The following is a 10758-nucleotide window of genomic DNA, read 5'->3' as shown; positions in this document are numbered from 1 at the left end:
GACCCGTTCCCCCACTCTGTGTTAATGCGCAAAGAGGCGCACCCGACCCGACGCCTTTGCGCAGCACTAGCGCACTTCCACCTGAATACACCTGCCGCTCTGAGCCAGGTCTGACAGTTCTTATACCCAGGGGCGGGGGCAGTAGTGCTGTAAGGACACAAGGACAGCTACGTGATAGTAATTCATGTTCCTAATTGTATTCACACTACCTATCCTCCCGCCTCCCTGGAGGTAACTGGGTGTCTGTGATTTGCTGGAGATAGAGTAGGTGAGCTGCGCGTCTCCGCCCACCTCTCTCGCTCCTATAATAGGCAGTGGCGAATGGAACAGTAGTGCGAGTAACGATAACAAGTACATCCTCAGACTGAAGGGACCGGCATCCCTTAACCAAGCTCCTGCCCTTATCCCTCCCAACTCTGACAAGTTGCTGTGCCAATGCTAAGTGATTTCTAGGAGCGGAGCAGGGACACTTCAATGCTCAGAGCAGTGATAACTTACTGAGTGGGGCTGACTGAGAGCCACACTGACACAACTACAGTGCACAGAACCAAACGAGCTGACAGCCGCAAGCCTGGATCCCACAAGTGGAGCTGACAGCGACTGCAAAAGCAGCAGAGCAGCAAGACTGGATCCCGCAAGTGGAGCTGACAAGGGAAGGAGCAGCACGGTCGCTATACTGGATCTGACAAGTGGAGCTGACAGGACAGGGCGCAGCCGCACAACCCTGTCCGGGATGAACCTGGCGGTGTTTGCGCGCACAAGCTATGTAGACAAGGTGTGCCCTAGTGACCAGGAGGCCAGCCTGCCGTCCCCTCTGTCCAGTCGGGGAGAGGAGCTAGGTTCAGACGGGGACTTTGTAGCCAACAGCCCGAATCATGTCCTCTGTCCCAGAGATTGCGAAATGGACACTGACACCGGTAGCCTTGGGGGGGATGAAGAAGATGAAGTGGAAGAAGAGGAGGAGGTAAACCCAGAGAGAAATGGGGTCTCGGCAGATGGTTCTACGCAATGCCGAGCACAAATTGTTGAGGGGGGCAAAACAAAGACTTACACCCGCCGCCCGAAACCTCCTTACTCCTACATCGCACTCATAGCCATGGCTATTAAAGACTCAGCCAGTGGGCGCCTGACCCTTGCAGAGATCAATGACTATCTGATGAAGAAGTTCCCATTCTTCAGGGGTAGCTACACGGGCTGGAGGAACTCGGTGCGACACAATCTTTCCCTCAACGACTGTTTCGTCAAAGTTCTGCGGGACCCATCACGGCCTTGGGGCAAAGACAACTACTGGATGCTGAACCCGAATAGTGAGTACACCTTCGCAGACGGCGTCTTCAGACGCAGAAGGAAGCGACTTAACAGGGTCACCAAGTGCCTCAAAGAGCAGGATTTGCAAGGGCTTGCAGAACAGCAGCATCAAATGATGAACCCAACAAAAGCCAGCCAAGGATCTTCTCCCTCATCGAGCCGGCTGATCATGGCACCCTCAGCACCATCATCCTCCTCTACAAACTCCTCCTCCAACAGGTCTGCCAAAGAAACCAACTCAGGGACCAAGTTTTCCAGCTCCTTTGCAATTGAAAGTATCTTGAGTAAACCTTTCCAGAGGAGAGAAAGGGAACCAGATCCAAGATCATCAAGTGGAAGGATCCTTTGGCCAACAGGTGCTTTGCTGCATTCTCCCTCCTCTGCCCCTTCTTATCCTATTGTATCTTACACTCCATCCACCACACTGCCTGCCCCATCTGCCTTGTACCCTATTAGTCCCCTTGCAAGCAATGCATCCTCCTTGCACTTACAACTCTACAGATACTGCATGCCTGAAGCCTTGCTGTTGCTAATGGATCCCAGGAGTGAGGGACATCTGTCTCCAGATCCAAGAGATGACCAGTTGTCTCATCGTGTTCCTCCCCAGCATCCCCATCTCTTCTCACCACCATGTTCTACAAAGACTCTTTCAGAACAGCTGGGTAACCCTGAGCTTTTGCGCACCCTGCGCACTGCAGGTGCTTACCACCCTTATCGCCATGAGACATTGCTAGCATGATAGTGAAGGGAGGGGAAGGTATGTTAGTTTGTAGCACCCTCTGAAACCTGCATTTTGCCTTTTTCTATTTAAGTGCCTTTTTCCAAATTGGAGTGTTGTGGCATCATTTCCAAAGAGTTTGTATGCTGGCAATACAAGAGGGAAATCAGGTTACCTTATTTGGCTGTTATTATGCAATGTTACGAATACCATTTCAGACTGGTGGCATAAGTGTACATCTCAATAGATACTCACACATGATTTATTTTTATTGTCAAGGCTTATTTCCTTTTATAGCCAAGGCAATTGATGCTTATATAATATATATGTACACAGATTTGCATTGTTTAGATGTTTGTTAATGCCAACATATGTTTGCTAACAACATCCCCCAAAGGCAAACGTTCACCATTGTTCCTTCCTGTGTAGGTATCTAGGAACTGTACTTTTAGCTAATCCAAAGAACAAGCTTTAAAATTGCCAGTGGATCAACTGAATCCATAAAATATACAGATAGTCTTGCAGCACTAGATAAAGGACAGGCACCCTTTGGCAGCCCAGCTGTTGGAATTCAGCCCCCTGCACCATTTCAGCTTAGATTGTAGAGTAATTTTAGGTGTTGTTATTGTGCATCAGCTGATGTGCTTGAGGTTGTCTGTGCCTCATCTAGAGCCACACTGTAGTGGTAATTTAATCATAGCAAGGTCCTTTAAAAGTGCCACCGATCTATAATACTCCTTGTATCCTTTTAGTGTGGCTGTGCCACAGATTCTGCACTGATCTATTTCTTCTATCCCAAAGGTGTAAAAAATTACCTTTAACTGCACTTTTTCCTTTTTAAATAAAAAAAAAAGATATACAATATATCACCTTTAAATATATTTTAGTGATGTAATACAGGGTATTGAAATTTTGTGCCTTTTCGAGAAATATTTTAAGATGTTAAGGTTTTGTAATGCAGTTTCTTTAAATTCCCACAGCATCAAATTACCTCGACTTCAGCCAGTTTTCCTGGTTGTTACTTTTTGTTTGACATGTTATATATTTCAGATGTTTTGTTCTGCCATTCTTGAAATGCCAAGTACAGTGCCTACTGTATCAAGTAGTCATGCTATTTTAGGACCATTCTCTGTGCATACTGTATTGCAGTCTGCCAATATAGTGAGAGATTTACACAATCCCAGGTCATTTCTGCTGTAAACACAGGCATATCTGTGCCAAAAATGATTAACTGTCTGTGTCTTAAATTATTTATAGTTTTTGTAACACAATCTTTAATGACAGGTGACCACTTACTGCTTGTGGCCCATATAAAATCTTAAAAAATATATATATATATATATATATAAGCTCGAATCGAGCTAGAGTATAGATTAATTACTGGCAAGATTTTTTTTCCGGAAAAAAAAGCATAAACACTGCCAACACTGAGCAGATTTTTTTTTTGTCTTTTTGTATTTGTGTTTTTATATGTGTATTTTATTGAACTGAGCTATACCGCTTATTTTGAAATAAAATTGTGGTGATTCAGCAGTAGGCTTTGTGATGGTTGAAGGGAATTCCATAAACTTCATAACATGAAAAGTATGTGATGTGCGTGAGAAATCATAAAAGCAGCTCACTGTGAACGTTGAAAGAAACAGATCTGATTACACTATAAGGCAACTGCTCACCTTGCAAGAAAGCAGACATGTAAAACTTAGCTGACAGCTCAGTGATCCCACTGCTTTTTATCTTTACTCAAATGTAACCACAAATCTGACTCAACACCCACATGTGTGCTGATCCGAGATACACAGTACGGGTTCAGCCACTTACACAAAATACATAAACACTACTAACTCATTTTATTTATTTCATTTTTTTTAATTACTACAAATAGTTTTTAGCGTAATGAGACATTACACATTTCCATTCAGCAGTTTCACTCAGACCTAAGGAAAAGAACACCTATTGTAAAAAGTAAAATAAAAAAAATACTACAGAGACTTTTTGATTTGAGCCAATTAAAATAAAGTGTACATTGTGCAAATATCATGAGTTTCTCAAAAACACAAAGGAATAAATATTTACAAACAGTTCCAAATAATGTAACTTGCTGCTTTGGGTGTGCAAAACACATTTGAAATAGTTCAGGAATTTCAAGCTAGATGTTTAGTCTTCCTTAAGTTGTCTTGAAAAGTAAATCTACCTGAATTAAATCAGGGTTCAAAGGCCATATAAGTACTGGGCAAAATCTGAATATTTACACATTTTGATTCTAAGATGTCTTTCTGAAGGCCTTCAATGGATGCAGCATAAAGGGCTAATCACATAATTCTTTTGCGTTTCAGTGATTACAATTTATTTTTTTATTAGCATCATTTTTAAACAGGGGCTGTCACAGCATGGGGTAGTTTTATTTATGTAACTTGCAAAAGAGAACATGAAAATGTGCTTTCTAACTGATGGTAATGCCTCCTGGCAGGGCCCTTAGGGCTCATACCTAATTGCATTTTATCTGTGGTTGCCATGCATTAAATAGAATGGCAATGCAATTTAGCCATATTGAAGCCAAAGCACAAACCTGTAGATGGCACCTTTAAAGTCTTCAAGTCATAGTTAAATTGCATTCCTGTTCCATAAGTAGACCCTGCATATATTGTGAGGGAACTGCATATACAAGAACACTGCACCTTGAATAGCAATAAAACAGTGGGTGCATAGCTGTAATGTACAGTATCAACTGGTGTTACACTTATTTAAAGCTTAGTAACAACTGTTTGCTTTTATTATAATAACTTAAAGGAACAGTAACACCAAAAAATGTAAGTGTTTGAAAGTAATTACAACACTATTCACTGTTGCCCTGCACTGGTAAAATGTACGTTTGCTGCAGAAACACTACTATAGTTTATATAAACAAGCTGCTCTGTAGCCATGGAGACAGCCATTCAAGCTGAAAAAAAGAAGAAATGGCACAGGTTACATAGCAGATAACAGATAAAACACCATTGTATTCTACAGAACTTATCTGCTATGTAAGGCTGATGCCACACGCGGCATAGGGCTGATTTTTTCGGCAAGCGGAAAAACGCTTGCCGAAAAATCAGCCCTACGCCTGCTACTTGTGCCTGCACCCGAATGAATGGGATACACTCGGGTGCAGGCACATGTAGCCGATATACGCACGAAAACGCGAGAGAATGCAAAGTCTCGCGATTTCTTGCATATATCGGCTACATGTGCCTGCACCCGAGTGTATTCCATTCATTTGGGTGCAGGCACAAGTAGCAGGCGTAGGGCTGATTTTTCGGCAAGCGTTTTTCCGCTTGCCGAAAAAATCAGCCCTATGCCGCGCGTGGCATCAGCCTTACATAGCAGATAAGTTCTGTAGAATACAATGGTGTTTTATCTGTTATCTGCTATGTAACCTGTTCCATTTCTTCTTTTTTATCCGCTTGCCGAAAATTTCAGCCCTACGGCTCGTGTGGCATTAGCCTTACCTGTTCCTTTTCTCCTTTGAATGGCTGCCCCCATGGCTACACAGCACCTTTGTTTACTAAACTACAGTACTGTTTCTAAAGCAAATATACCATTTGTACCAGTGCAGGGCAACAGTACATTATATTGTAATTACTTTTATACACTTTCATTTTTTGGTGTTACTGTTCCTTTAAACAATCATTACTATAAAAAAAGAGGAGCAACAGTAGTCTTCCTCTATGGCCTCCACCCTGTTGAAGGAGTGGATGCTGCTGGAGGGCCTGGGGCAGAAGGTTTCAGCAGAAGAAAGAAACCAGGAGTTGTAGATTGGAAGCTCTTTTGGGCAGGGCCCTCTTCACCTCTTGTATTGGTTATTGATTGCTTTATATGTTACTCTGTATGTCCAATGTATGAAACCCACATATTGTACAGCGCTGTGGAATATGTTGGCGCTTTATAAATAAATGTTAATAATAATAAAGTATGTCAAACACCTTCACTGAAGTAGGGAAAAGTTACCCCATGGATGAGGGCCTGTAGTGAATGAAGGCATAACACCTTGTTATGTTACACTCTAGCAGTCTGAGATAGACAGTGTAGCTAGTGTAAGCAGTTCTTTTAAGAGTTTGATAATGTATGTAAGTATTCTGCCTGTATTGGAAAGAAAGGTGACCACCAGCTTTAAGCCTTTCAGAAAGGCACTGGTGCTTTAGCTGATATTTTTTGGGCTTTTATGCAACTCCATCTAGGAAGTCAGACAAGCAGAACAGAAGAAAGCAAACACTAAGGGGGCCCAATTACTAAATGTAAGATATTTTCCACCCACGATTTTTTAGCGCTAAAAGTCACTGAAAATAGTTGCAACTTTTTAGAGATTTACAATGTGACAAAATGGTGATAATTCCAAATCCGAAAATTCTCCATCTAAAACTTGTCAAGATCATGTAGTGATAGCAAGTCAATGGTAGATGTTTCTTTGCTTCAAATTGTTAGACGTTTTTTGATTTTTGACGCTGGCTTTTGTGCAACAATAAAGCCACAGTAGTAATAGTGCAACAAGTCAAAAACGTTTTCGCAACTTTTCTGTGACTTTTTCACACATGTGGTTTTCCAATTCTCAGACATTTGTGGTAATTAGTTTATTCAAATTTTAAACAAAAAAGGAAGAAAAAAAAAAGTTCATCGTTTGATGAATACACTTATAAAAATGCCATAGGAATTAATTGAATGTGGGTGAGATTTAATGTATTAAGCTCTAAACTCACATTTAGGTAAATCTGCCCCTAAGGGTGTTGTAGGAGGCTGACAGGAATTTCATATAAAAAAAAGTTAAATGAGATTGAGCAATAGCATAGTCAGATATCCAGGAAAAGGTCAGGGCAGGCAGCAATCAGCAATGGGTCAGTACCAGAAATAACATTAGACTCAGGGATAAAGCTTTAGCCAGATACACAGTTGAAGGGGTTGTTCACTTTACAAACAAAAATCATGCTGTGTAAAAAGTGGAGTGAAACTTCTACGATGCCATGACCCACAAACTATATACATTTCAGGACCCTCAGAATTTTTTTTACCAATATTCTGTCATACCAATATATTCAGATCCATCATTTCATACAGCAACTAGGTGGTACCCATCTGCCATTGGAACGCTCCCCATTTGATTCTATTGTCACTACCCATACTTCCAGAAGAGGTCTCATCTCCAGTATATACAGCTTACTTACTACCCCCTCTGAGAAGGACTTTGTTAAACATAATTATATGCTCAGATGGGAACAAACTACAGAAAAAGAATTACCACTTACCACATGGAGTAAGATATGGGACAACCTTAGGAAAGCCTCAGCCTGTGTTATGCACAAGGAAACAAACTATAAAATCCTAATGCATAGGTACATGACCCCAGTAAGGCTGCATGCCATATATCCAAACACACCCTCCACATGCTGGAGACAATGCGGAGAAGAAGGCACAATTGATCATATATTCTGGAAATGCCCGGCCATAAAAGATTACTGGAAAATGGTATCAGCCCTCCTGGAACCACTACTGGAGAGAAATTTGCAGCTAGACCCTCTAACATTTTTACTCTTACATTCCTAAAACTCAAAATCCAAGTTCAGAAATTAGCTACTTTATTACTAACAGCAGCAAAAAGGCTATTTGCCTGGAACTGTAAGTCTGTATCTGTTAATTTGCCTAATGATTAGCTTTGATATGGAGGGATCTCATTACAGTGTAGGTGTAGAAAAAAGTTTGTGGCACACAATCTGAATGGCCATTACCACGCTTAAGATGAGTTTGGTCACATTATTATTTCTTAAAATTTAACCAGTATGTTCCTCTCTTACATATAAAGAGTCTGCTGATTGTGATGTGCTGGTGTGCCCCTAGCAGTAAAGGCCTACCTGTGACATCTTGTGGTGTAAGTAGACACACTTACAAGAAAAAAACAGTGATGTAAAATTGCAAACTTTTTAATTATTACTATTACTAACTAATTCTCCTTTCTGGCAACCTACTGTGTTATGTGTGCCTACGCCCATTGACATCTTTTGCTGCTTTGGAATGTTACTACAGAGAAGCCCAAACCTTATTTCTGTAGTTTGGATGTGTCACTCCTGTGAACCACCTTCTGGGAGATTGACCTGCTGAGTAGAACTGACAGATGCTGTTTTGCTCTGACATTCCAGTCTTTGCTGGTGGCTACCACATTCAGGTGACTACCATTTTTTCTGCTTAAACAAACAAATATATTGCTGATGTTATTTAAAAATATTTTTGTTTACAGGCTACAAATCAAAAATGCATTCTGATTGACAACACCACTGTCCCAAATGCTGCCCCAATCCCTATGAAGCTGACTTCCTCTTATGCTTGGACTGACAGCACTGTTCTAAGGGGACCTACAACTACTGGGTAAGTGACTGTGTTTAGCCTTCAACAGTCTTTAGTTTTTGTTTAACCCTTTAAGTGCCAAGGGACGTAGATTCTACGTCCCAGGTACCAAGGGACCAAAGTGCCATGGGACGTAGAATCTACGTCCAATGGCACTGTCGGGTTTACAAGCGCTGCGCTCGCTTTTAAAGCAGCGCAGCGCTTGTAAACCCCTCAGATCCCCCTAGGCAACGAGCAGAGCAGCACATACATACCGATCCGGGTCCCCCAGCCGCACCGATCGCGTCGCCAGCCAATGACAGCAGTGGACACGCGTTGATGACGTGTCCACTGCTGTCCCTTTAAATAGCGCCGCCTACTGTCGGCTCCCTCACTCCTGCTGCGCACTTTGGACAAGATGGAGCTCCCCTGCTGCCTTCCTGCTGGATTGATCGCCCCTGATCGCCTGCCTGCCTTGGGTAAGCTGAACTACAACTCTCTACCACTGTTTATTTTGCTTATTTTTTTTTTTTTTTTTGCATTTTTTCTTCTATCTTTGTCATTATTACACTTTTGTACACATACACACTTATTTACAACTTTCCCAAGCACACACAGACACTTACACACACACTTACACTTACACTTTTTTTTTTTTTTTTTTTTTTCTTTCTTTCTTTTCTTTTCTTTCTGTCTTTGCTTTCTTTGGCAGTCTTTTTTTTTACTAAAACTTTATTTCTGATCTTGCTCTATAATTATCTGATTTATTTGGTTGCATTTTAGTGTTTTTTTGGCATTTTCATAATTGATTTCTGTTTTTGAATTATTCTATTGCACTGTAACTTTTTGTATTGCTATTGGGTGCTGAATTTGCAGTGACGTTGGTGGATCCAGGGCTCTGACCACCGATTTCATTGCAATTATTGTTCTTCTGTTGGTTTAGGTGGTTTTATTGGATTTTACGGTGTTTTATCTTTGCATTGTTCTTTATTGTGTGTTTAGTGCCCCCAAAAAGGTTGCTTTTGCAGTGACATTGGTGGATCCAGGGCTCTTACCGATTTCATTGCAACTATTGTTCTTTGATTGCTTTTAGTGGTTTTATTCCATTTGATTTCAGTTGTTCTAGAAAGGTCCAGAGGTGCTAAGATTGTTCTGGTAGTTTCTATTGCCAAGGGTTAGGCTGATGCCACACGAGGCGTAGGGCTGATTTTTTCAGCAAGTGGAAAAACGCTTGCCGAAAATTCAGCCCTACGCCTGCTACTTGTTCCTGCACCCGAATGAATGGGATACGCTCGGGTGCAGGCACGTGTAGCCGATATACGCATGAAAACGCGAGACTTTGCATTCTCACGCGTTTTCATGCGTATATCGGCTACATGTGCCTGCACCCGAGCGTATCCCATTCATTCGGGTGCAGGCAAAAAAAAAGGGGTGCATAGAGTGCAGCCCCAATATTATGCATTTTCAGGTTTGGCGGCCATGTACTTATGTGCAACCAGACATAGGTATCGTTTTATTCAGGGGAACTTGCAGATTGATGGTTAGTAAGTTTTTGGTAGTTGCCATGGAGATTTTGGGGAGAAATCTAGGTTTTTTATCTGGTTTTTCCTTGATTTCTGACCAAAATCTAGGTTTGTATCTGGTTTTTCCTTGATTTCTGACCAAAGCGCTGACTTCTGCAAGGGACTGCGGCCACAATTTTCCATGTAGAAAGAGAAGAGTGGCGTCTCTGAATAGCTGAAGGTGTGCACTTTTCGTAAATATATAGATTGTGGGGGTTATCTCACAGGTAGGGGGGGTTAACACTGAAAAACTGCAGGTAGTGCACATAGAGCGCAGCCCCCAAAATTTCAACTGAAATTGCCCTTATGCATTGCCCCTGTTTGGGGGCATTTGGTGGCCACGTCTTTATGTGCACCCATACATATGGGGTATCGTTTTATTCAGGGGAACTTGCAAATTGAGGTTTAGTAAGTTTTTGGTAGTTGCCATGGAGATTTTGGGGAGAAATCTAGGTTTTTTATCTGGTTTTTCCTTGATTTCTGACCAAAATCTAGGTTTGTATCTGGTTTTTCCTTGATTTCTGACCAAAGCGCTGACTTCTGCAAGGGACTACGGCCACAATTTTCCATGTAGAAAGAGAAGAGTGGCGTCTCTGAATAGCTGAAGGTGTGCACTTTTCGTAAATATATAGAGTGTGGGGGTTATCTCACAGGTAGGGGGGGTTAACACTGAAAAACTGCAGGTAGTGCACATAGAGCGCAGCCCCCAAAATTTCAACTGAAATTGCCCTTATGCATTGCCCCTGTTTGGGGGCATTTGGTGGCCACGTCTTTATGTGCACCCATACATATGGGGTATAGTTTTATTCAGGGGAACTTGCAGAT

The 10758-nt window shown here is 41.8% G+C and overlaps 1 protein-coding gene across 1 annotated transcript; it reads left to right on the top strand.

The window, feature by feature from the left end:
- Positions 1-315: 315 nt before the first annotated feature.
- foxq1 (forkhead box Q1) lies at positions 316-3545 on the top strand. The gene has a single exon (XM_002934401.5). The coding sequence runs from the start codon at positions 734-736 to the stop codon at positions 2045-2047; it is 1314 nt and encodes a 437-aa protein (XP_002934447.2). The 5' UTR covers positions 316-733; the 3' UTR covers positions 2048-3545.
- Positions 3546-10758: the final 7213 nt, after the last annotated feature.

The sequence above is a fragment of the Xenopus tropicalis genome, chromosome 6 (genome assembly GCF_000004195.4).
Source record: "Xenopus tropicalis strain Nigerian chromosome 6, UCB_Xtro_10.0, whole genome shotgun sequence".
Lineage (NCBI taxonomy): Eukaryota > Metazoa > Chordata > Amphibia > Anura > Pipidae > Xenopus > Xenopus tropicalis.
The sequence above is the reverse complement of the archived record's forward strand: the minus strand, read 5'-3'. Positions and strand labels throughout refer to the sequence as shown.